Source organism: Theropithecus gelada, chromosome 1 (assembly GCF_003255815.1).
Source record: "Theropithecus gelada isolate Dixy chromosome 1, Tgel_1.0, whole genome shotgun sequence".
NCBI lineage: Eukaryota > Metazoa > Chordata > Mammalia > Primates > Cercopithecidae > Theropithecus > Theropithecus gelada.
Window position 1 is genome coordinate 4007912 of NC_037668.1, and position 27603 is coordinate 4035514.

General features: G+C 44.0%; 1 protein-coding gene across 2 annotated transcripts in view; it reads right to left on the minus strand.

Moving 5' to 3' along the window:
- Positions 1 to 8527: 8527 nt before the first annotated feature.
- KCND3 (potassium voltage-gated channel subfamily D member 3) overlaps positions 8528 to 27603 on the minus strand; it is a 215084-nt gene continuing 196008 nt past the window's right edge. Inside the window, exons 3-8 of one of the 2 annotated variants that reach the window (XM_025387597.1) lie at positions 20140 to 20302; positions 13405 to 13506; positions 12940 to 13029; positions 11148 to 11204; positions 9734 to 9981; positions 8528 to 8985 (exon numbers count right to left, since the gene is read on the minus strand). In XM_025387597.1, the coding sequence (XP_025243382.1) occupies positions 8784 to 8985; positions 9734 to 9981; positions 11148 to 11204; positions 12940 to 13029; positions 13405 to 13506; positions 20140 to 20302 (862 nt within the window). In that variant the 3' untranslated portion in view covers positions 8528 to 8783. The remainder of the gene's footprint in view (positions 8986 to 9733; positions 9982 to 11147; positions 11205 to 12939; positions 13030 to 13404; positions 13507 to 20139; positions 20303 to 27603) is intronic. The other variant, XM_025387607.1, reaches the window with a different exon arrangement.

The following is a 27603-nucleotide window of genomic DNA, read 5'->3' on the forward strand; positions in this document are numbered from 1 at the left end:
GAAATTTGTGGCATGGTAGATCAGAAAATCCTCTTAGGTTTAGGCAGGAGGGAATATTTAAACATTGTTTTAGATTTTCGTAAAGGTATTTGATTTGATCTGTTTGCTTCCAGTAAAAATACTTGTTTTTAGTAAAAAATTTAAGTATATTTACATGCTTATTGTTTATCTTTTGAATGTCTTTTCTTGAGGCTGTGAAAGCTGTCCATATTTTTACTGTGTATTAAATAGCTGAGGGTCATCAGTGGCTGTCTTATTTATGTTGCTCAGATAGAGGAGCAGCTGTTAATCTTTTTTGGTTCTTGGATCCTTTTATGAATCAGCTGAAAGCTATAGATTGACTTCAGGAAATTTCTCATTCCATAAACAGAATTGTGGGTGTAATTTCAAGGGGTTCATAGATCCTCTGAAATTCATCTATATAGTCCAGATTATCAAGTGACCTGCTTTGCTGGTAGGCTAGGGGGAAGTTCTAGCTCTTAGTTTTTAAGTATTTTGTGGAAGCTGGAATTGATTCTCTTCAGACACTTCTCAGTACATCCTAATCTTGTGTCTTCTAGGAAATGTTCCCCAGTTTTTGCCACTAATGTTAGGATCCAAGAGGAGCTATTGTTTTTCTGAGCTGACCCATCTGTAAATTTTCTTGATTTAGAAATTTTTATGATTTAGAAAAATGTAATTGGAAATTACCTATTCTTTCCTTTTTTCCTCTGGAAGTCCTTTTATGATTAAGCTTTTGGTTCCCAAGACTTTCTGTGAACTGGATTTTTGATGAGAGAACCACTTGTGTAGAGAGATGTGTATTCACTTTTTAAAAGGAAAGGTCTTTCCTGTGTACGTCCTTGTCTAGGTAGTATAAACACTTTCCGCAGGGCTGTCAGCAAACACCCACAGCCACTGTCATTTATTGTCCAACACCTACATGACACAATTCTAAACTCCTATTTAACTTGGATTCCTGTCGTTTGGATTGGACAATATTAGGCTTTTCTTACATGTGTCAGCATATGAATTAATGTAGATAGCAAATCCATAATTAGGTCCAGTATGTCATTAAGAAGTAGAGATTTTAATTACACATTTAAATAAGATCCTGTCATCGATATATAATTGAATTTACTTTTTCCATCCTTTCCCCCACAATACAGCCAAGTTCAGTTTGTCATTGCTAGGGGATTTTAATTAGGGTATTGCTGTATCTTAATTAGAGACGAGGTTACCCATTAGTCTTCAGATTAATTGGATTCTCTATTTTGTGTTTGCTTTTTTTTCCCCCACAGAAAAATAAGCTGGAGGTAAGCATATGTATAACATACAAAAATACTAATTGCTTCAATTTCCATAAGCTTTTACCAGGAAAATGGCAGCTACCACCTTCTCAAATAACAGGTAGCTATAGTCGTGGATGTGGAAGGAATCTTCCACATACTACTATTTATGTGTGACTTACCATTGTGTGGAATTTTTTTTTTTTTTTTTTTGGTCTGTCTAGGTGCATCTTTCCATTATCTGTTAGGAACCATAGAGAGGTTTAAGGTAGATGCACTTGAGAAGGCTCTGTGGTGGTGTGAAGAAGGTACTTGTCCTGGTTGATACTGCTACTACCTACTTTTTAACCTTGTACCAGTCATTTAACCTTATGATTCAGTTTTCTCATCAATAAAATGAAAGTTGGATTAGAAGATTTTTAGGATCCCTTCTAGTTCTATGATTATATGACATATGCTGAAGAAAAAATAGTTTCTAGTTCAGGAAAAGGATAATCAAATTTAAAAATTCAGAAAAGCCTTTATAAATTCGAGTAATTTGGACAAAGGCTGGTGTGAATTGGTTAAATATCTGAATTTGTGAATACTTTCAAATCAATACACTTACTGCAGCTATTCATGTTAAGCTGTAACTTGAATTAGGCTAGCAATATTAACATGTAGTGAGATATTTGAGAAACCTGCTACTTTGAATAATTCTGACTTAGAATATGAATTATTTTGGGTGATTAAAGGTAATATTTTCTCAAGTAGCTTAGGTATTACAGTAATATTTATTAAACTTTTAAAAATGTGGTTTAAAGGCAAACTTCAGCCCCCGAATACTAAAAATAATTGAACATATAGTACTTGTGGATCACCCTGTATGAGACAAGGGAGTAGTGTGAAGTTTTACGGGTTTTTTTCCCCCTTCCCTTAAATAAAATCTATGTTAGTCTTTTAAAAATACATATTTTTGATAACCATAGCTGACAGTAGAACTCCATCGCAAGGTTATTGTTTTGGCAGAATGTGTTTATTATTTTGTACCTCTGCACAAGCTCATGTGTCTCACTTGACAGTTAGTGCATTTTAATGAAAAAACACAAATTGCTCAATGCACATCTGGTTTCCAGTTATTTCTACCCAAAGATTATTTGGGCTGTGGGTCTGCAGTGACACCTAGTGGGTGATAAGGATGTGAGCATCAATGATTAAAATGAATTTCACAGCTAACTTCTAGGGCTTTTGGGCATCATGTATTTGTCTTAATGTTCTCATTTCTATTACTGTTTTCATCAGTTAGGATCTACTTGTGGGGAAATTAAAAGGATTCTCCTCATTGCCAGTGGTGAAACAGACTGCCTGTTGGTCTCATCACCTAAGTCAGAATTGTTAAGTTTGGAACAGATTTCCAAGATAACTAATCCAATCCCCATTTTTTGTTTTTTTTTTGCGTTTTTAGAGACGAGGGTCTTACTATGTTCCCTAGACTGGACTTGAACTCCTGGGCTCAAGGGATCCTCCTGCCTTAGCCTCCCAAGTAACTGGAACTACAGGCACATGCCAGTACGCTCTAATTCTCCATTTTTAACAGGAGGAAACTTACTGAAGCCAAGAGGGAGTTACTGATGTGAAGTCACAATTAAGTGCTAGAACCTAAACCTGAATCTCCACCATCCAATTCCCAAGCTTTCTACAATACCCCATACAGCATTTAATTCTGAGTTTTCTTTTTAGTTTGAGAACTTGGTACTCGGCAAAACCAGTACTGATACCTAAAGGCAGATTTTCTTTCAATAATATGGAGTCAGTGTTCAAAATAGAGCTGTTGATAAATAAAACCAAATGCTTTACCTGTTAGACCGTGAACATCCACAAATAACAGCATACAAGCAGGCAAGAACCATCAGGGATATCATAGAGGAGTTGTTTATGTTTAACATTGAGGGATGGAGTGGGAAGATTACACTAGGCCTTTAATAACCCTTCTAAGATTCTGTGAGTTTTCTCTAGCAAGGTAGAAAGCCCACCTTTGTTCAAATTTTTCTTATTTTCTAGTATATACCAGCACCTTTGGGAGGAAAGGACAATCAGTATTCAAAGAAACAGTCATTTAGGGTTTGTGGCACATAATTTGTTTAATCCAGATTGGATACATCAGGTACAGCAGTGGCACACGACTCAATACTGTAAATGATATACATGTTTTAACATATGCACTACAGTTTCAAAAGAAGACGACAGGAAACTCAAGAGTTTTTTTTTTTTTTTTCATAGAAAGTTTTCATGTTTTATCTTCCTGCAGTTTTGTACAGTATATTTCTTCTTTGCCATTGTGATGTTGATAAGCAAAGCCCATTTATTATATGAAAATAGAAAAGAACACACTTGATGTATCTCACGATGACATTAATGGGGGGAAGGGTGTGACCTCTAAGTAAAACATTACATTGGAATGTCTGATTATCAAAAATATACCATCCCTCCCACCTCCCAGGTTTGTAAAATAGTCCATTGGTCCAAGGAGCCCCCAGGACGTGGGTCAGTGCCCTACACTGGTTAGAGTGACGTCATCCAGTGTAGCTGAGTAACCTGCTAAGATAAATGTCATTCCCACACTTGAGAAAAAACATAGAACATTCTGAATAGAAAACAAGACTTAAAAGGAGCCCCTTTAAAGCTGTTTCATTTTCTGATAGCCACTTTCTCTTAGTTTTAATAATGCTCTTCATGGTGCTGTTTGGGCTCCAAGGGTCATGGGTCATAACAATGTTTTTCCTTCATCTAGTCATTTTAAAGCTTTGCAAATAGTGGATTTCATTAGGAAATCAGAAAGAGAAAATAAAAGTTTGTCATGGTTACCATGCTAAGTAGTGTAGAAAGGAAATGCATATTGCCTTAAGTTCACAGCATTGGGATATTTTTGCCTTATAGTTACCTGGTAATTGAAGTGCGGGAGACTGGAAAACTGGAATTCATTAGTAACCTCAAAATCTAGTGTTAGCTCAATTTTCAACCACTTCCTCTGCAAAACTTAAGGAAAAACTTTTAAGTACATAATGTCTCAATGTACACTTTCCTCGTCTACAATCTAATAAGTGATATCCTGAACTGTAGGAATCATATTTTGAAAACTGGATAAAATCATCAGCATATCCACAAGTTGACATTTTTATTAATCATAGATTGGCATTAACTGTCCACTTTAAGTTCTGTTCAAATTCTGTGTGATTGTAAACTAATGTGTTCAACTGTCACTGAGAATATCTATTGGTCTTTTGAAAGGGAGTCTATGCAGTTAGTCCTGAGCTTGGCACTAGTTATGAAAATAGGAGATGAAGGAGAAATAGTACAGAGTTTGTTTCCAGAGATCTTGGTTTGTGGTGGTTCTAAATTGAATACTTCCCTCCCCCAAGTCACCACCCTGGAAATCCAGGTATTAAAAATATAAGCAAGCCTCAGAGCAGTGCAATAAAATGTGGAGGAAAAATCCTAGGACAAGATATCTTAAGTCCTGGATTGCAATAATGGTTCTGCCACTAACTTGACATGTGAACTCGGATAAGTCATTCAGTTTCTTTCTACATTTTCCCCTCTCTGAATCAAGGATTTAGCTACTTTACCTACTACCATCACAGACTGTCATAAGGACCACAAGGAGTATAAAAGGTATGCTTCAAAATGTCATTGTCCTAGTCTTCTCTTCATTGAGAAGAGAAAATATTTGACTAAAAAATATTGACTCTTCACTTGTTCATTGATTTCTGACAAAATTGATAGTCCATAGATGGTTCTACCTAGAGGATGGTGGTTTCCAAAGTATGGTTTGTGTTGGTACAGTCAGGTGATTTCCAAGGGCTGTGTCCAAATAGTATTGACATTTATATAACACTATGTCTCCAATTACAGTATGGATTATTTGATGGATCTTCTCCAAAGCATCATTGCTGTCAGAGGCAGTGGGTGTGGTAGAAAATGCCTTAGACTAATAGCCAAAAGACTTGTGTTCTGGTCTCAGCTCTGTCATTCAATAACTGCATGACCTTGAACAAGTCATTTAATTTCTCTGGGTCTCAGTTTTCTATACTGTAAAATTAGATATTCTTAAATCTTTTCTAGTTCTGATATGCTCTTAATACTATATTTTCTAGGTTCCCATTCATTTGACATTTGAATGTAACTGTTTGTTTGTTTTGCCCTCCCCTTCTTAATGCTGAGCGGGATTGAATGGAATAGGTGGTTTTGGGAATCTTCTTATATCAAGGTGGTTCATGAACTATGAAAGCTCAAGGGTCATTGCACCAGAAAGCTATTGGCCCCCAGAAAACCCTGATATCCTGGTTTTTCAGTCACTGGCCAATGACTTAGACTTACGAAACCGATTCAGCATACTTTGGACCTTGTGTTTTCTTACCATACCCTTTAGCAGTGTCATCTGGTTGTGTTCTGTAGTGTAGATGAGCCATTTTCCAAAGGTTGACATTTTTTGGACCAGAAGTGAACTGAATCTTTTATCTCTGGCTAAGGCTACAGTGGAGGATGGAGAAAAAGGGGATGGTCTAATGGTCTTTTAGGAAGTGGCATGACGTGGGATCTGAACGTGAAGTGGAAGGAACACAAAACATTCTGTTGATTAGGACCAATTAAAAAAACATGGTAAATTGCTTGGGCCATGATATTTAACATTAATTTTTGTGGGAACCAGTAAAATGTTCCCTTGGTGCCCTATCAAACAGATCCTTTATTGAATCTGTCACTATTCTAACCCTGTAATGACCTGTTCTTAAATTCATCACAGGAAGTTTGTATGTGTATGCAACCATGTTCCAATTTACCTCCTTTTTTTTTTTCTTTTTTCTTTCTTTCTTTTTTTTTTTTTTTTTTTTTGAGACTGTGTCTTGCTCTGTCACCTGGGCTGGAGTGCAGTGCTGCATCCTCCGCCTCCCAGGTTTAAGCAATCCTCCCCCTCAGCCTTCCTAGTAGCTGTGATTACAGGGGCCCACCACCATGCCTGGCTAATTTTTGTATTTTTAGTAGAGCTGGGGCTTCACCATGTTGGCCAGGCTGGTCTCGAACTCCTGACTTCAGGTGATTGTTCACCTCGGCCTCCCAAAGTGCTGGGATTACAGGTGTGAGCCACCATACCAGGCCCTATTTACCTCTTTATCTCTTACCCCAGTCAGATCTTATGAAGTATGACAAAGATACTTAGACACTTGTAATTTTGTTCTATTACTCATTTTTTTTAAAAGAAAAATTCTTTTCTAGTCCTTTGCCTGCCCTCTAAGTGGAGGTTAGCCTGGTCTTCTAATGAGATGTGTATATGAAGGGAATTGATTTAAGTATGTATTTTCCGATGTGTTTAGGTTGGTTGTGTGTATACACATGTACTCTGTAGTTGTAAAGCTTTTCTGTCTTCTTAGTCTGTAAGCTCAGGGGGCAAGAACCACTCGATTCCCACATTAGGGGAAATCCTTGAGGCTAGACCCAGAGAAAGAACTCAGCCCGTGGTCAATGAGGATAAGTATAAGGATATAAAGATAGAAAGAAGGCTCCCTCTCCTCTGCCTTCTGCCCACATTCTGGTTAGGTGCCACCTCGAAACCTTTTGAGCCTACAGGGTCAATCAAGCTGGGGTCATAGGGAAGCCCACTAAGGGTGTTTTTAGGTTCCTGGCTAGTGAAACTCATTTAGATGGCTGTGGTGGGCAGAGAAATTCTTGGCCTACAATTAAACAGCTAACCACTAAGCTGTAGGATGGATAGGCAGCTCCCGAGGAGCTCATGTATTTCAGAGCCCAGGCTGCAGAGACTGCAGCAAGGTGGCTGGGTGTTGGGAAGGGCAGGAAAGGACTTGTCACTAACTCTGAGGCCCACCTACTCTGCTATAAGCAGTGAATAACCGTTAGGAGGACTCCAGAAATGCTGCCCCCAGCTCCACCAGGGTGCAAGCTAGTTGAACAGATACGTTGTCCAGGTGTTCAAGAAATAATCTTCACTCCTTTGCTCGCACAGAGGTGATCAGGCTTCTCCCCCATTTCAGCTATCTTCAGGGAGATCAGGCTGAAGCCTCTTCAGACATCAAGGCATCTTTCATAGCAGGTAAGAATCATCTAGAATCTCTTACTTGCTTTTGCTTTGAAGCATTTTTCTTGAGGCACACAGGCTTACCCTTCCACAGCCTCTGTGTGGGAGTTGTCTCAGGTGTGATATAAGTCAGAGGAATCTTGGTCCCCGTACCACTGCCCTCTCTGGAGGAAACTACTCCTGGGACCTCTTGGAAGGGCTCCGGATGGGCTTTATGGTGGGTCCTGAAGGAAGACTCCATATCAAGGTGCCATAATGACTGGCTGCGGCTGCAAGCCCTGGGTCCTTCCGTTCTCCCCTCACTGGCACATACCAGAGTTGACCGCTTCTCAGATGTTGGCGATTTGCCTTTTCAAGATTCCAGTGTGATAAATCTGTTCATTCCCTTTCTTTCCCAGAAACCAAAACTGCAAACACTAGTGGTTCCAACCCCAAGGGAAGCACCTCTGTTCTGTGAGGTAGACTTCCCTTACCCCTACACTCTCCCAATTTTTCTTCACTCTTTCCTCCTCTGCAGTTGCATTCACACAGATAGAACTCCCAGGCACAAGTCTGTTGTGCATGGCAGTGATGAAGAAGGCTTTACTGATGTGTTTCAGGATCATTGGGATCCAGGTAGAGACAGATGGCTGGACACAGAAACAGCCAGGGGTAAGCAGAGAGGTACAGAGACAAGGGAGACAGGGACAGACAAAGGGTAAGGATTGCCGTGTGGTCACTTGGCAGCTCTGCGCAGGTCAGCTGGGCAGTGGGGGCCCAGGCTCAGTTGACCTCACCCACCTGGGGGAATGGAGAGAGAACTCAGCAATAACTGACTTCTTAGCCTAAAAGCTTTTGCTATAAAAGGAGAAAAAAAAAAATCCCTCACAAAATGCATTGTTTTGGTTCAAAGGTGTTGGGTCCATGGAGAAAAACATTTCACAAAAATCCGTTGGTGTTTTTGTTTTCCACCTTTTCCCATGAATAAATATTATCCATTAAGAGCCTTGAAAAAGGTGCTTAAATACACAGTGTTATATTTTCTTCCTGTTTTGCTTGTGACAACTTGGCCTCTTTGCTGCTCTTGATCTTGTATTTTCCTCACTGGGGTCTCCAGAAACAATTGTTATTTGGTCTGAGTCTGAGGCTCCTCCATCCAGGCCCTGTCCTGGCACATAGCCTACATCCCCCACTGGCCCATCCCCGACCCCCACCCCCCACCCTCCCTCCCTTCCTCTGGCCCCAGTGAGATGCAGTATCACAGGGCTATGTCCACGCTAGCAGCGTGAACCTCAGGTGCCCCTTTGCTGCCTCTTTTTCCTTCCAGGCACAAGTCTCAGTGCTAGGGGTACAATGGGGCAGGCAGAAATAGTGGGGAGAGGGGGGAGGGAGTGGTCCCAGTGGCCACCCACCAACATGCCAGTCCCCTTCATTCCCCACTACCCCCTCTGGCCCTCTGTCCAGTGGTTTTACAAGGCGGAGACCTTGACAACATTGCTGGCTATGGAAGGAATGTTCGTGTTGGGGCCTGGGCTGGCAGGGGGTGGCCGACTTTCCCCCTCTGGGGTTAGCGCTGGGGGAGTGGGGATGCTGATGATGGCTGTGGTGATCTGGGATGTTTTGCAGTTTGGTCTCAGTCCGTCGTCTGCTTTCAAATTAAGGCTGGAGCGACTGGGATAGAAAAGAGTGAGTTGATGATGGTTCCTGCTGGCCAGCGTCCCAAAGCTTCCTTGACCCCCTACATTCCTTGTTCATGGTAACCAGGATGATATTTTGTTGTTCCTCTATCTCTGCCTTTTGTAATCAGTTTGTAATAATCCATTCTAATTATTATTTCTGAACTACTACCAATTACCAAGTTGTGTATAGTAGGCTTTGAATTGCAGAGTGTACATCACTCCCACCAGTGATTGTTTACCTATCATTTGTGGCATTTGGCATTTGCCTTCCCTGAATTCTCTGCAACCCATTTGGAGGTAGTGGGAAGTGGCCTAAATATAAGCAGAGAGGGAGGGAAAAGTCAGTCTCTGGGATTCAAAATCAGCCTAGGATAAGCCATGAGTAACACAAATATGAAAACTGTTTCTTGAGAAAATGGTTGGTCCATTCCTTGTACCAGATCAGATCATTTTTGTGTATCTAGAGACACGTTATTTTATAGGTATATATATAATTCTTTTTAAAGTTTTTTTCCCCCCCGTTACCTAACCCCATTTTCAGCCTAAACTACTGTAGTACCTACTCCAACAGCATATGAAGGACCTTTGGGTTTCCTTGCAAGGAAAGGAGGAAGGTAGAGGGGCTCATGCATTAGATAAGGGGAGTGGCTAGAGGATCCTCAAGGTTCTCCTAATGCTGCGATTGTCTAATTCTGGGAATGAGATGATTCGAGCCTTTGGGGATGATGGAAACCACCCACCTGGTTGTGAGGGAGGGCTGCTCACTGCCCTGGATATGGATTGTGCTGAGCTCTTGCATGCTGCGCAGGCGAGTAGCTGGCAGGTTAGAATTGGGCAGGTGTGTGGTCTTCTTACTACGACGGGAGCAGCAGGTGGTAGTGAGGCCTGGGTGGCTGGACAGTGAGGGACTTCTTGTGGATGGGTAGTTCTGCATTGAACTCTCCATGCAGTTCTGCTCAAACATCTGCTCATCAATAAACTCGTGGTTCTGTGAGAGGTAGAAGGAGAAGAAGTAGGAAAAAGAGGTAGGGACGAGAGAGGTAAGCCCCTATACGCTGTATGCCTGCCTGTCTCTGTTCTGGACCTTGAAGGAAGGGCTCCCAGCTGCCCAGATCACAGATAAGCATTCAGGAGGGGTGATGTCCCATGGGCATCCAATGAGGACAGAAAGAGAAGCATATTGGCAGCCCTGGCCATCAGCTCAAAGGGTAGGGACTGCAGCTGTGAAATCATGATGTGACATATACTCCATCTACAGCTTTGAGCTCTGAAGGGACACAGAGGACACAGAGGGATTCAGTGGCATCATCACAGCTAGAAGCAAAGACTTTACTTTCCAGGCTTCGTACAACATCTGCCAGAGGTGGCAGATAAGGAGTCATTGACTGTGGGTAGTGGGTATGCTAGGTTGTCTTTCCTGGATTTAATAGGTAAGGGTGTGACAAAAGCTTTTAAACATGGGGGTCATTCACAGAATTGGGAGAGCATTGATCCTGAAGGCCAGTGGGGCAAACTGTCAGGGATAGGGTTTCTTTTAATTATTATTTTCCCCACCTGATTATGGGATATGAGTCCTTAATATACCTGGAGGCACAGGATTCCCTAGGTCAAGTGTAAGCACGGGAAGGGATTGCTAAACTATCTCCTGACTGCAGGCCATTGGGATGGGGTATAGCTGAACCCAGGATAACTAAAAAATGGCTGTTTGGCCAAGGTGACTACAAATCTATGGCATTAATGGTCTGGCTAAGGCTGCCAGAGTGAGGAGAAAGTCTGAAGAGACATGGCATGAGAACAGAGTTCAGGGAAAGACCAGCCTGGCGGCAAATACCAGGAGTCCCCACGGAGCTGGGATGTGGCACAGACAGATGTGGCACATGGGGACTCACAGGATACCAGCACTGGTGCCATGTTCCACCACCCCTTCCATGTCCCTGGGGAGGTCCAAAGAGGGAACTAGAAAGACAGTTGGGTGGTTCAGCACAAGAAACCGGAAGCCTGAGCTGGTGCTGGGTGTGACAGCAGAGGTAGGAGGAGCCCCAGAAGAATCAGCAGCACATGCACAGAACCAGGCCGGGGGGTAAAAAGGGGAGAATCCACAGACTCAGAATTATCAGGGAGAAAAACATCAATTGAATTTTTAAAAAGTTATACCTTGATGGTGGAGGTTCGTACAGATAACAGGGGATCATCCACAAGATAGGACAACCCCTACAGGACAACATGCCAACAGAAGATAAAAACACCATTGATTGTACATTCCAGCATTCCCAAGCCAGTTTTGACATTCAATCTCTTGATCCCGGCATTCCACCCTTTGAGTCAAACATTCCATCCCTCATTCCCAGCATTCTGCCCGCTTTGTCCCAACATTCCACCCTTTAGCTCCAACAGGACCCTGCTCAACCCCAACATTCACTCCTTCCATCCCAACATTCTGCCTCTCCTGTCCCAACATTCCACCCCTTGAGTCCAACATTCCTCCCCTAAAATCCAGCATTCCAGGGCTTTAATCCCAATATCTCACCCCCACAATCCAACATTCTTTCCCTCAAATTCAGCATTCCATCCCTTCAATGCCAGCATTCCATCCCTCAATTCTAAAATCCGATTTCTTCAATGCCAACATTCCAGTCCTTCAAACCCAAATGTTTTCACCCATATCCTTTCAATTTACACATTCCACCCAGCACATGCAACTTGGAAAGGGCAGTTGGGTTCAGGCCTATCCCTTTGGCAAGCTCAGAGTCTTTGAGAGAAAGTCTAGATACGAATATACATTCTTGATGATAAATCCTGTAAACTAGGGTTCGCAGAGCACCCTCCCATTTTGGAAGTCCTTGTTGGGTTCAACTGCCATCCACAGTGTCCACATTTGGCTCAGATAGAGTCATCTAAGCCAGGCAAGGTGATGTGCACCTGTAGTTCCAGCTACTTGGGAGGCTGAGGTGGGAGGATCACTTGAGGCCAGGAGTTTTAAGACCAGCCTGGGCAACACAGCAAGATCCTGTCCCTGCAGCCCCACACCCCTCTCCCTGCCAAAAAAAAAAAAGGAGTCATCTAACATTTATTCTCTCTACATCTGGGAGGCCAGGATATGGAACATCTAGAATTAGGAAGTTCCTTCCTTAGTGTACTGAGCCCTGAATATAGACTCTTTGGGGAGGAGGTTCTAGAAAGGAGCAGGAAGGCTTTCACTTTGTTTCTCATTGGCTTTTCTACCCTGACCTCTCTTCGCTGTCTGCTATTCCTAGCACTTATCTGCCAAGGGTCCAGGGTTGGCCCCACTGCCCTTCCTTTCAGTCTGATGGTTAGGCACAAGCATCATTCCACACTCCAGCTGTGGCACCCTCAACCATGGCTCTGTTTTAACAATCAGCCTGTTAGCATCTGGATCCCCTGAGAACCGCAGGGTGACTGGGCAGGCGTCGGGGGCGGGGGTGTGGTACTTCTGAATCCTGGTTGGAGAAATACATGCACTGCCTCCACACACTGTCTGCAGGAGGATGTAGGGAGCCAAGGGGCCAACAGGCTGCATCAACCCCGCCCCAGAGGTGGGACAGAAATCAACACTCTTCTCTACTGTCCTATACAAATTCAGCCCAAGCTTTGAAGGGTGATGCCCGTCAGAACTGAGAAACGGATAGGCAGACCCCTAAGTCCTCAGTAATCAAGAAATGGGCTTTGGAGATGAGTGTAGGAGTATGTGGGAGGCTGGGGGAGTGGCCTCCTCAGTGCTCCTGCAGGACAGAGCTGGCCTCCCACCCTGGTGACCTTGCCCCACTCCTCAGGGTCTTCCACCTGAGGGCCAATAGATCCCATCACTACCTGTTGGATCTGAAGGGGACAGACTTTGACATCTGGCCCAGAGTGAAGATGTGAGTACAGCCTTAGAAAAGGGTCAGGGTCAGTGCTGAAAAGGAGGCGGCAATGGGCTGGGACTCACAGTGGTTTTTTCCAGGCAGTGCAGCAGGTGATGATGCTGGCTCTCGATAAGTGAGGTGGTCTTGCCCATGTGCTCCTCTTCTGGGGTGCCCTAGTAAAAAAAGAAGAGAGATTGAGTAAAAAGCTGGTGGCTCTTCCCCTTTCCAGCTCCTTCATTTCTCTACTAAAGGTCAAAGGGCAATAGAATAATCAAAGTTTTTTATTTGACCAAATTTCAGGGTCAGCATTGAATATGCTAGCCTTTGGGCTCAGAGGCCCTTGGTCTAAACCTGGTTTAGAGGTAGTGGTGATAATCCTATAGGAGTGGTGTGTGAATGGGGGGCTGTCACCTGGGGAAAGTTTGGAAACATGTCCTCCTTGGGGTTCATACTAGGGCTCTGGGGTGGGAGTGCTGGTGTCCCGGGAAAGAGAAAATAAGCCCATCTGCCCCTTTATGTTCCCCAGCCCAGGTCCTCTAGGTACCTACCGTCAGCTCCAGTGCCTCGTTGAGGAGCCCGTTACGCTTGCTGTGCAGGTATGCATTCGAACTGCCTGTTTTGGCCACACGGATCCTGGCAAGGCGGGCCTTCTGTGATTGGCAGAGATAATAAAAGAATGAGGGAGACCATGATACAAAAAGACAGCAAGCCTGGTGACACTGTGAGGCTGGCTTCCCAGGTGACACCTGATGAAGGGGATGAGGCTGTTTCTCTCCAACCTCATGCATCTCCAGTTATAGACCCAGGGATTGGGTCTGAGACGTTGTGTACCCACTTTGTATAGCTTGGTCGGGTCAGAATTCTCAGGAGTCTCCACTCATCTCTCCAGCCCGGGTATTATCCTGGCAGGAGAAATATCACTCATCCAAGCTCTATTCTCCCAAAGGTTTCATGACCTTTATCTACTCAGTATTGCAAAATGCCGTGTGCTATTCAGTTGTGCTACTCAGTTTTCTTATCTCTAGACTGCAAATTCCTTAGAGGAGTGTATGTGATAGCTGCCCTGATTCTCCTCTAGGGTCCAGTACAGTTTTCTGTATATAGTAGGTCCCCAAATATGAGTTAATTATGAGAAAAGCAAGGAGGGTGCCTATGTGCTCTTCAATGCTTCTTAACTCCTCTGCAATTTTTTTCTTAGCACTTATTACTAAGGAAAGATATGTTTTATATATTTATCTTGATACTTTCTCTCCCACTAAAATGTAAACTCCTTGAGGGCAGGAGTTTTTGCCTTGTTTACTGATGTACCCCCAGTAAACAGTAAGTTCTCGATTTTTAAAGTTAATAAGCACATTTACAATTGTATTTCTGTCTTCGGGAGTGGACTCATGCATGTATATATATATTTTTTGTTTTTTTGTGTTTTTTTTTTTTTTTTTCTTTTGAGATGGAGTCCCGCTGTCACCCAGGCTGGTGTGCAGTGGCGCAATCTCGGCTCACTGCAACCTCTGCGTCTGGGTTCAAACAATTCTCCTGCCTCAGCCTCCTGAGTAGCTGGGATTACAGGTGCCCACCAACACACCCAGCTAATTTTTGTATTTTTAGTAGAGAAGGGGTTTCATCAGGTTGGCCAGGCTGATCTCAAACTCCTGACCTCAGGTGAACCACCTGCCTTGGCCTCCCAAAGTGCTGGCATTACAGGTGTGAGCCACCGTGCCCGGCTGCATGTATATGTTAACATATGTTTGTTTTGCTGCACATGACAGTGGGAATGAGTATAGGTACATGTGACAGTTGACTGGCTGTGCCTAAGAAGGGAGGATGGGACACATTTCCATACACTACTTGGCTTTAACTAGGACAACTGAAACTCTCCCCAGCTCCAACCTGGGAAGCCTTCAGCAGAGAAGGCCCACTGCAGGAGGGCTGCATGGTGTCTCAGTTCAAGCTCATCTCCCCTGCTTGCCTCACAGGGAGAAGCTGAACACATTACACATGCTGGCTGCCCTTCTCCTTCCTAATGACTGTAATCATTGTCACCATGACAGTAGCACAACCAAAGACAGAGGACTAAGGAATGAGACTGAGAGAGGGAGAAGGGACTGGGTAGAGGTTTCTTGCTGGTTAAAAAAAATGCAACTTGAGGTTTGGGCTCTGTATAACTATTTACAGCCCCAGGCTCTTGCTACTGGAAGCAGAACAGCCCACAAGGATAGCAGACCCATCTTGGAGTAGAAGGGTCCCTCCTTCTGGCTCTGAGCAAGTCCACAGGCAACTTCAGCATGGACTCTACGCAGGAAAAGAGTCCTAAGGAAATTGTGGCAATTTCCACTTCTTCTCACCCTCTCCCCAAGTGTCCTGCTGGGCTGGTTCATCTGCTAAAAGGAGGCCACTGACTCAGGGGTTCAGGTGGTCAACAGAAGCACAAAGGACGTATATCTCTTGCTTTGTGGGAAGTATCTCTTTGCAGAAACAATTCAACTCCCTTCCCAGGCTTCTAAATATGGGGAAGGGGCCAGGACTTGAGCCTGAAAGATCTTCCCTTAAGTCTGAGGAAGACTGCTCCTCTTGATGAAGGAGAGAATAAAAAAGGGAACCTGGGAGAGAAAGGATGATGGCAAATCAGTGCTATCATGCCTCCTCTCTACAAGCAGAGAACATTGATTGGGGGTCAGGACAGTTCTACTCTGTGGGAATCCTGCTTAAGCCCTACCCTTGGCTAGATGTTTACGTTCAAGCAAGTTCCTCATCATTTGAGGATGTGGCTGCATTTGCTTTGGGTGAGTGCTGGGTGTTGAGAGTTTCATATGGAAATCCAATTGTGTCAAGCTTATTATAGTCTTATATAATTTGATTGCACCACTTGGAGCCAGACCTTTCTTGTATCTGGGGTCCGTCTTCATTAGTTTCTAGAGATGAAAGATTCTCCTGTTCTTCTTTGTGGCACTTCTTTTAATCATATCTTACCCTGGGCTCTATTAAAGCAACAGATTGTCATACCAAATGTACTAGATCATTTAATCACTTCCCACACAGGATAAAAAGGTTTGCAATGGATTTACAGAACCATACCCAGCATATGAAATTGGGTGGGGCTCTATAGCCTGGTTTTGAGCTCTTGGGGCCTGGGGCATGTGGCTTATGCATATTTTTATCTCTTAACACCCAACACAGGGCTTCACACCGAACAGGTGCTCAAGCAACGTTTATGATGGCTGAGGAAGGAAGAAGATCCTATGTAGATGGCTGGAAGGCCATGCTTATACAGCCACTGTAATGGGCTCAATCCTTGAGTAGACTGGTCAGCTTCATCCTCTTCCATGGCCTTAAGAACAATGTGAGAGTTAAAAGAGAGCTTAGAGATCATCCAGATAAATTCAAAGACAAAAAAAAAAAAAAAAATGGAGGTTGTGAGGGGAAGTAACTTATCCAGGGAAAGGCAGTGGATGATCAAGACTTCAGCTCAGGACCTCCAACTTTCAGACCGAATGTTGCTTCCAGAACATTCTCCTCCTCCTTCCCTGAATTTCCACCATCAGACAAGTTTCGAAATTCGAGCAAAGCCCAGGAGATTGCATTTTCAACAAATGTGGAGACTCCAGGGTTGGAGGAGAGGGGATTTGGAAGGAGAATGCTGCTACTCTGGGTACAGTTGCAGGCACCATCTATGTTCAAGCTGATACTTCTATCAATCCTTGAGAGGCCTCTCACAATTAAGCACTTTCTTCCTGTCTGGCTGATGGGTGCCTTTTAACCATGAGTATTTCTGTCTCTTGCCCTGGGAGAGGCAGTAGGAGGAGAAAAAGAAAGAAATGGAAAGCCAAAACATGGGCAGTTGCATTCTGGGACATTTATTTCAGAGAAATTAAAACTTATGCTCACACAAAAACCTCTACATGATTGTGCACAGTAGCTTTATTTGTAATAGCCCAAAACTGGAATCAGCCCAGGTGTTTCTCAACAGGCAAATAAACAAACTGGTACATCTGTACCATGGATACTACTCAGCAATAAAAATGAATGGATTACTGGTACAGCAACTTGGATGAAAATCCAGGAATCATATAGAATGGAAAAAGCCAATACCCAAAGGTTACCTATTGCATGAATTCATGTATATAACATTTTTGAAATTAAAACATTTATAAATGATGGAAAAATAAATGGTTTTAATTAGGACAACTGAAACTCTCCCCAGCTCCAAGCTGGGAAGCCTTCAGCAGAGAAGGCCCACTGCAGGAGGGCTGCATGGTGTCTCAGTTCAAGCTCATCTCTCCTGCGTGCACAGGGAGAAGCTGAACACATTACACATGCTGGCTGCCCTTCTCCTTCCTAATGACTGTAATCATTGTTAGGGGTTAGGGACAGGGCAGGGCTAGGGCAGAAGGTGGGGTTATAAAAGGGCATCCCACGGGATCCTTGTGGTGTTGGAACTGTTCAGTCTCTTGACTGTGGCAGTGGATGCATGAACTTATACACACACATGTACACACACATACCAGTCCAAGTAAAACTGGAGATATCTGAATAAGATTGGTTGGTTGTACAATGTCCATACCCTGGTGGTGATATATAGTGCTATTGTTTTGTAAAATGTTACCACTAGGGGAAACTGGTGGACAAACTTTGTAAGAGATTGCTCTGTGTTATTTCTTACAACTACATGAGCATCTATAATTATCTCAATAAAACATTTTATTAAAAAAAAAAGAATATGGGTATGCACCAGAACTGGAGATGGGGACCAAATGCCCCACTCCGGATGTTCCCCTCTCTCTGTCCACTGCCAGACCTCCCCTTATCTCCAGTTCACTTGGCTCAGAGGACACAGTATCTAAGGCAAATAGTAACAGACTAATCTTAGTAATAATCCCAGTCAAACCAGTCATGGGAAGAGGATGACAATATAGCTACTTAGCTCCCAAGTATGTGGCCCAGGCTGAGAACTATCATTAGCTTCCTTCCCGTCCCATCTCTCCACTTTCCACCTACTTGCCTTGACCCATGGTGACAGACTCAATGCTGGAGCAGCAAGTATTTATTTCCCTCTTATAGGAAGCCCAAGGTGACAGAGACAGAGCTGAGCAGCCTTGAGGAGAAACAGTATCCAGGCAAGGTGAAAACACTGTAAATATTTACTCTGATTTCAAGAGGAGAGAGAAGAGGGAGAGGGAAAGGGGCAGGGAGGGAGGGAGACTCATCTTTAGCAGCTAGAGGAAGGAAGAAGCCTAAGTTGCTCCTAGATTTTAATCACACAGGATGAGCTTTATAATGTCCCAGGGGAGAGCTGGGAACACACCTGTAATCCCAGCTACTCTGGAGGCTGAGGTGGGAGGATTCCTGGATCCCAGGAGTTTGACTCCATCCTGGGCACCATAGTGAGACCCTATCTCTAAAAAATAATAATAATAAATCAATTCCCAGGGGAGGGGAAGGTAGCTGTAGGAGTGACTGAGAACACAGCTGGAAGGGGCTATCACTGGTGTGTGCACAGCCGTGGGCTAGTGGTTGAGCTGAGGATTCCTGTGAACCTCACCTGCTCTGCCAGAAACCTGTGTTAGCCCTAGCCCCTTTAGGGCGGGGCCACTAGAGGATCCCTGGCCCTTCAGGGTCTCTGGTTCCTGATTGTGGGAAGGAGATCCCAGTTTCTGCATAATGAATTTAGACCCTATTCAAATTTGCTGCCTGACTTAAACAGGGAAAGAGGTAAGATTTCCGTTTCTGGGATGACTGGCAGGAAACAGGAGGTAGGGAAACCCTGGGTGAAGAGGTAAGAGATAGGCGTGTATGGGACAGAAAGGATGACGAACAGAGCCAGAAGATAAATCTTAAGGTGGCAACTTAACAGACTAGGTCAGCATAAATAAAAACATAGTTCAGCAGAGGCAGAGGGGACAGGAGGCAAGGAGCCAACCATAAAGGCACACAGAAGGTGATAGGCTAGAGGTGGGAACCAACTAGATTCACTATACAATTATATGTAAATTGTTATATAATAATTATTATACATTTTGGAGCTAGCTTTCATAACCTTTATAGCTTTGTGACGGTCGGCATACACAGATCTGTTCTGAAATTCTGGATTTCTTCCTCCATAACGACATTAACTTCCCTTTGAGCCTTTACACCCAAGGCAAGCCCTGCTACCTGGAGGTTATCCCTGCAAGCAGAAGGCCAGTAGCAGGAATTCTGTAGCAAGGAAAGAATCTGGCTGCAATGCATAGGGCCGACCACATAGTACGTGCTCAATAAATGTTTGTGGAATAATGGATAAAAGAATAAAGTAAGGAGACAAAACCCCAAGCCTCCAAAAGCCAGTCTTTCAACAGCTCTCCTCCTTTCCATTGTCCTCAGAAAGGCTCTGGCCATAATCCCTGGGGGCTGAGATGCTGCTGAAGGGGCACCACAGTTCAGCCCAGATCTGAAGACAATGAAAAATACCGCTTTCCCACTTCCCCAACCCAGATAACCCTCTTCTGAGAGGAAACCTGGGGAAAAGTCACTACCCAGAAACCTCACTGGCTAGATGCCTTAAAAATGCAAGTGAACAAGAGTTGGCTGAGTCGATGAGTTGTTCTAGAAACAAAGTTGAGGGCTAGCTAGAAAACGAGGCTTCTTTCTGAGCACCAAAGCCTTCAGACATTTTTCCTCATTGCATGGGCAAATGACCGTATTTTACCCTCTCCTGCCATTTTCAGCAGTGTATATTGAACATAATCTAACACTTTCCCCAGGACTGATGGTTAGTCTCCTGATCACCACCTGCAGTTGACTTCAGTGCCTTTACCCCATGATATCTTGGAGATTCCTAAAGCCTGTTGTGCCATTTGTCCTTGAACTCGGTGACCTTAGGATGCTCTCATTTCACACTATTTATTTTTCTTTTCAACAAATTTATTTTTGTCACTGGGTTTTATATAGGCTTTTATAGGATATTAAAAAGAGATTATGTTTCCTAGTAAGCTCTTGGCTGGGAGAGGGAGGAGTGCAGGGACGGCTGAGTGGCAGTGGCTGAGGGAGTGTAGGTGGAGCCAGAGGCCAAGGAAATTGCCATAGAATGTCCAAAGGTGGATGGTTTACAGATAAGTGAGGGTTCATTGCATTTTGGAACTGATGGGCTGGAATTCAGGAGACCAATTAGCAGGAAGGGACCGAAGCTACCTTACCTTGCAAAGCCAGAGGCTGTCTGTGCAGTGATCCTCAGGAGCTCTAGGCCTGGCTCCCTGACTGCTGGTCCCCCGCATCCTTTACACTGCCCCCGCATCCCTGCGTCTGAGGCTTACCTTTTGTGCCCTGCGTTTATCAGCTCTCTGATTCTGGTGGTAAATCCGGCTAAAATTGGAAACAATCACAGGGACTGGCAGGGCAATGACCAGGACGCCACTCAAGGAGCAGATGGAGCCGAAGATCTTCCCTGCAATCGTCTTAGGCACCATGTCTCCGTATCTGAGAGAGGGAGAGAAACAGGGTGTAAGGGAGAGAAGGCCATTTGGGAAACAAGTGATGCTTCCCTGCCAATCATTCACCTATTCATTCATTCACTCATTGAGCAATTGTTTAGAGTACCTACTATGTGCCAGGTACCGTGACATGGACCTGGGGGTGAACAAGAGAGACAAGATCGTCATGTGCAGGGAGCCAACATCCTAACAAGACCATAAACAATTAAGTGAATACATAAAAACATTGTGTCTTGGTTGGTTCTATGAAGAGACTAGAGAGAGGTGCTGCATCAGGTGGTGGGAGTGTGGTCAGGAAAGGCCTCTCTGAGATAACATTTAAGCTGAGAGCTGAATGTAAAGGATCCAGTCATGTAAAACACCTGGGGACAAGTGTGTGTGGTAGAGGAAACAGCAAGTACAGAGGCCTTGAGGTAGCAGGAAGGAGTTTGGTCTGATCTAGGAACTGTCAAGGGTCAGCAGGACTAGACACCACAAGAGGAGGGTAAGGCAGGCAGGGGCCAGATCACGCAGCATCTGACGGGCCATGGGGAGGAATATGGGTTTATCCCATTCAGTGAGGCACCATGTTAAGCAGAAGAGTAACAGAATCTCATTAATGATGATAACAGCAAATAACAGACTCACCTATTCATGTGGATTTATAATTTACAAAGCACTTCTGCATATTTACCTCACACAAGCCCCATGAACCCTGTGAACTTTGTATTCTTATCCCCATTGTACAGATGCAGGAACTGAGGCTAATTACATTGACAGCTCTTCTTTGCTCAACTGGGATTAAAAGCCACTCTTCTTGCTTTTGTCTATTTTCCAGTAGCCATAGCATCTCAGAGGGGGACCATGAGCTCTGAAGCTCAGCCCCTTAAAGTTGTGAAGCCACTTTGGAACTGTGCTGGCTCCTCTCAGAGCTTGGAGAAACTCTTTTAAGTACTTCACACCCTAGCAGCTGCCCTCTGGGACCAGGTTGGCCTGGATCCTACTCAGTCCTGGGCAGGCAGGCCAGAGCCTCTGTCCTCCAATCAATAAGATACTCTCCACAGTGGTTAAGTGTTTAGTCTCCTCTTTATTGAGATAATTGAAAGGCCTTATTAAGCAAGGCCTTATTAAGCAAAGAGCTGTGATTACTCCTTCGGCTAAAGCCAGAAACACCATCTCCCCTGCCTCTGTGCCCTCTGGGTGTCTGGAGCAGAAACAAGCTTAGGATGACCAGGAATTGCTTCTGCTAAAATAGGCTCAAAGTCATCTGTCCTGAGGAAACCACGGGGCTTGGACTTCCAGAGAGGATGTGGAAGGGGATGGGGCAAGCCATTTCACAAGGATGTATGAACACCGGAGAACTTGGTGGAGGACATGGCAGAGGTAGACAAGTATTCGGTGAATGAATGAATGAATGATCTCACTTAAGCCTCTCAATTCCCTTTGAAGTAGGCTCCTGTTTTGAGACTGTCTTCCTTCTCCTTCAGTGTTCATGCCCTTTGCCCTGGCTCGAGATGTCCTGGATGTGCACTAGCATTAGGGCCTGTGATAGAGCCTTCTAGATCTTTGCAGCTAGGGTTGTCTCCTCTGCCATGGTACTCAGGAGAGGCCTCCAGGGAAGTGGTTGAGAACATGGATTCTGAACTTAGATAACATGGGTTCAAGACTCACCCTGCTCCATAAAATAACTGTATGATCTTGGGGGAATGTTACTCTGGGCCTCAGTTTCCTTGTCTGTAAAATGAAGATAATAACAGTAACCTAGATCATAATCCTATTGTGACATATACAGCTCCACAAACAATAGATAATATTACTTTTAGCTAGGCATTCTGAAAACCACAGTCTCTGTTGATGGGAAACTCTAAAAACACAGTCAGTTGTCCCAAGTTCAAATAGCCCAATTAATGAAGAAAAAGGGGCTGCCTTTGAGATATATCACCTTAGCTGGATTTGCAGATGACACAACTGAAAGGGGGCCTGCAGGCACAGGGCTGTGGATGACAATAAAGCATGGCAGGAGTGCAGAAAAACAGTGCCAGGAAGGCTGCATTTCAGAGTGACCACGGCTGGTGAGGAATGCTAAGGACAACAGAAAGATGTCTCATCCATATGAAGAAAGAAGAAGAAGGGAAGCCATGCCTTCTGCTGGTGCAGATGGTCTGCTAGTGACAGATGACAGGGAGAAAGCCGAACAATCCACTCCCAGGCGTCCTCTGCCTCCTCCACCAGGAAGAAGCAGCTGCATCTTGGAGAAGCTGGAACAAATGCCGAAAAGAAGGATCCAGAGCTTAAAGCAGGAGACGGGAGAGCAGGCAAGTGTCCAGCGGAATTCAGTAGATTTACATCACAGGCCCACATGAATCCCACCTGGGAGACAGGAGGAATGTGCAGATGGGGTTGCAGAACCACTGCCCTGGATCTTTGAGAAATCATGGTGCAGCAGAAAATTACCAAGCGACTAGAGATGGAAAACGGTTGTACTGAATTTTTAAAGAAGGCAAAAGGAGGTCTGAGAAACCACAGACCAGTAGGCTTGGTATCCATAAATTGTGCCATCAAATTGCTGGCAGAATTTGAGTGCAGATTATTAAGTAGACAGCTTGTGAATACTTGGAAAATAAGCTGTATTGGTTCACTAGGCACACATCTTGCCAAATTAACCTTATTTCTTGTTTTGACAGTGACGTTAACTGGTTGGTAGATCAGGAGATTGCTCCAGACCTACTGCATCATGATTTTAACAAGATGTGTTCTTGTCCCAGTTCCTTATACCCTTGACAAGCTGGAGGAGTGTGGTGTGGAGAGCAGTGTGGTTAGCAGGGTTTGCACGACCATCTCCAGTCTTTGGGCACTTCTCAAAGATTACCAACTGTGGTCCTATGCCAGCAAAGGAAGTTCAGGGTTTTCATGTCAAAACATCTCCTTTAATGAAAAAGTGAATAAGTAAATGAAATAAAGAATGGATCTCAAGTTAGGTCTCCAGTGATATGTTCCAGAATTTTTCAACAACTTGTATAAAGCTAGAGGAGGCAGCATGGCCTAATAATTAAGAGAGGACACTGGAGTCCAACCTGGGTTTGAACCGTAGCTTACATTAGTTACCAACTAGCTAAGTGATCCTGGGGCATTTATTTAACCTGAGCCTCTATCAACTATAAAATGGCTTTTATATCCCCAGGGTTGTTGCGATAATTAATGAGGTAATTCAGAAGAAATAATTCAGTGTTTGAATAACTGTAAGTTGTCTAGAATTAGCCAGTGTGGTGGGTACCTATTGTTTTGTCTGCTGACACCCTAATAGGAACTGTGTCCCTCATTCCCATGATGATGGAAACTGTCCAGATAAGCTGCCGTATTTCCCATGCCCCCATGCCCACTTGCCACAGCTGGTGAGTTCAAAATAGGACATCTCACCCAAGCTGGGTCAATGACTTCCTTTCCTGGATTTATTTCTTAAAAGCTTTACTGAGACACAATTTACATACCATAAAATCCAACCATTTCGATTGTACATTTCAATGGTTTTCAGTGTATTTAGAGAGTTGTGCTCACATCACCACAGTTTAATTTTAGAGCACTTCATAACCCCTAAAAGAAATGTGTACCCATTAACAGTCAGTGACCATTCCACATCCCACCTCTCAGACTTAGGCAACCACGAATCTACTTTCTCTCTCTATAGATGTCCCTATGTTGGACAATTCATGTGAATGGAACCATATATGTGGCTTTTCATGTCTGACTTCTTTCACTGAATGTGTTTTCAAGGTTCGCCCATGTTGTAGCATGTATCAGTACTCCATTCCTCTTTATGGCTGAATAACATTCCACTGTCTGGATACACCACATTTTGTTAATTCATTCATCAGTTGATGACATTTGGGTTGTTCCCACATTTGAGTTATTCTGAATAATGCTGCTATGAACATTTGTGTACAACTTTTTGTGTGGACACGTTTTCATTTCTCTAGGAGTCATATGGTAACTATGTTGAAGAGTTTGAGGAACTGCCAAAACGTTTTCCGAAGTGGCTGTGCCATTTTACATTCCCACCAGCAATGAATGAGGGGTCCAGTTTCTCCTTATCTGAGACAACACTTGTTATTGTCTGTCTTTTTATAGCTATCCTGGTGGGTGTTATCTCATTGTGGTTTTGATTTGGATTTTTCTGATGGCTGATGTTAAACATCCTTTCCCCTTCCTTGGACTTTTACGTTAGGGACCAGATCAGTCTCTTTCAAAGAAGCCGATGCGGCAGCAAGCAAAGCTCTGGAGCTGTTGGCAGCCATGCAGTGCCATGGGGAAAAGTGGGATTGCAGTCGGGGAGGAAGAAGGCTGGCACTCGCAGGAGATGTGTGATGGAAAGGACGGTGATGGAACTGGAATTCCTGTTCTAATTCTTACCGAGGACCAGCTGTACCCCTGACTTTCCTGTCGCTTAGCTGTTCCATCCTTCCTTTGACTCTGCTCACTAACGAATTACTATTTTTGTTTAACCTTCTTTCATTTAGATCCTGTGGTAATGATGGTGATGAGGCTGCTACTGGTGATTCTTTGAAAGTAAGCTCCTCACATTTCTAAATGACAGAGCTACTATGAATTGAGGTCTTCAGGAGTCAAAAGGATTTTAACAGGTTATAATCATGGGTGAAACCAACCAGATTAATTTTAACAAAGATAAATGAGAACACCGGCATTTTGATTCAAATAATCAATGACGTATAGCTGATGGGAAAGACCTGGCTTAAAAAGAGTCTCTGTTAAAAATCACCAGGGAATTTAACTTCAACATCATCCACCAGTATAAAGAGGCTGTTAAAAACCTAATGCCATTCTTGGCTGGATTGATGGGAGTGCAGTGTCTGGAAAAAGGGAGTGGGTGTCGTACTCTGCTCCTAGATGCAGACCATTTCTAGGCTGCTGTATCGAGTTCCAGGCACTATATAGTCTGTAGGACATTGATTAACTGGATCATGTCTAGAGAAGGGAGGCTGGGATGGTGAACTGTCTGGAAATCCTCTCAAGGGAAACAATCAAAGGAATGGGCACATTTGGCCCGAAGAAGAGGAGTTGGGGAATGGAAGAATGGAAAGGAACGATGTACCAGAGGAACTTGTGCTAGGAACTTACCTGCATTAGTGGGTCTCACAGTAACCCACCCTATCAGGTAGGGTTAGCCCACTTTAGGGATGAGGAGCGAAACTCCAGAGAGGACAGGAACTTGTTCAAGGTCACTCAAGTAGTAAGAGGCAGAACTACTGGGGTTAGAGCTCAGGTTGTTTCCACTGCCCCTGCTCTTTCTGTCACATCCTGCTCCTCCCAGGGTCAGGGAAGGACGGAAGCGGAAGTGAAGGTGGGGCTAGGGAGAGGAAGGCTGTGGAAGAGGGCTGAGGAGTCAGCAAGAGCTTAGCCCCTTCTCTCCACCTCTGCTCAGTGGCAGCAGCACAGCACAGTGGTTAAAAGTATGGTCTCCGAGTGCCAGACTACCCAGGGCCAATCCCGGCTCTGCCACTTGTTAGCTGGGTGACTTTGGCCATGATACTTAAATCCTCTGTCTTCAATTTCCTGGCATTGATCAATTAATAGTGCCTACGTCACAGGGTTGTTGTGAGGGATTGCATAAGTTACTTTTTTGTGAAAGCTCAACTTGGCATATAGGAAGAGCCTTATTTGTAAGTGTTTATTAAATAAACCCTGGGCCCAGACCATCATAATTTCTAAACTGGACTTCTGCAAAAGTCTCTTAACCAGAATTAATTCTCACTTCTACTTTTGTTCCCCATATATAAATATATATGACCAATCCTTGAGTGGATTGGTCAGCTTCCCCCTCTTCCATGGCCTTAAGAACAAGTGAGAGTTAAAAGAGAGCTTAGAGATTATCCAGATCAATTCAAAGACAAAAAAAAAAAAAAAAAAAGGAGGATGTGAGGGGAAGTGACTTATCCAGGGAAAGGCAGTGGACGATCATATATATATATAAAAAATATATAATATAATATAGGTAATATATATTATATAATATATGAAATATAGGCTATATATAATATATGAAATATATATTATATATGGGAACATAATATATACATATTATAATATATAATTATATATGTGATAATATATATTATTATATATATATAAAATAATACAAATTTTTTAGCTCCAGTGATCCTCCCACCTCAGCCTCCTGAGTAGCTGGACTGCATAAGGACTGCAGGTGGTTGCCACCATGCCCAGCTGAATTTTTATTTTTTTGTAGAGGTGGGTTTCACTATGTTGCCCAGGATGGTCTAGAACTCCTGCCCTCAAGCAGTCCTTCCATCTTGGCCTCTCACAGTGCTGGGATTGCAGGTGTGAGCAACCACACCCAGCCAGAAGCATTTTTTTTTTTTTTTTTTTTGAGACGGAGTCTCCATCTGTCGCTCAGGCTGGGGTGCAGTGGCACGGATCTCGGCTCACTGCAAGCTCCGCCTCCCAGGTTCACGCCATTCTCCTGCCTCAGCCTCCTGAGTAGCTGGGACTACAGGCGCCCACCACCACACCCAGCTAATTTTTTGTATTTTTTTTTAAGTAGAGATGGGGTTTCACTGTGTTAGCCAGGATGGTCTCAGTCTCCTGACCTCGTGATCCTCCCGCCTTGGCCTCCCAAAGTGCTGGGATTACAGGCATGAGCCACGGCGCCCGGCCAGAAGCATATTCTTAAAATGCAAATCAAAGCATGTCATTTCCCCTGCTCAAAGCACTTCAATAACTGTTTGTTGAATGTATGAGTTAATGAGTAAATTAACTCAACGTTGTTGCAAAGACTACATGCCTATTACACAGTAAACACTCATTAAATGGCAGCTAATTATGAGCATAATGACCGTGGTGTGCAGGACCCTTTATCCCATGGTCCCTCCTGGGGCCCACCTGGGCAGAAGACTGAAGTAGGGGAGCTAATGGTGATTCTCTAAGTCCTAATGGCATTTATGGCCTATTTTCTCTGTGGAATTTTGAAGAAAGAGGGCGTAAGGAAAGAAAAAAAAAAAACAGTCATGGCTTAGAAAAAGAAATTTAAACCCAAAGCCTTATTTCCTTTTGTCTTCCTCTACTCATGCAAATAAGAACTCTCCTCTTCCCTCTATCCTGGCTTTGTGGGTAGGGATAGTAAGGGATAAGAAATCCTTCCTGGAGATGACATCCCAGGTACAGGTGAGCTGTGGTGCCCAGCCCAGAGTTAGGACTCACACTCAAACCCTATCTGGGAACAACGTGGACGCAGCTGTCTGCCCTGAGCAGGTGGGGCTCAGGGACTCTGCTTCT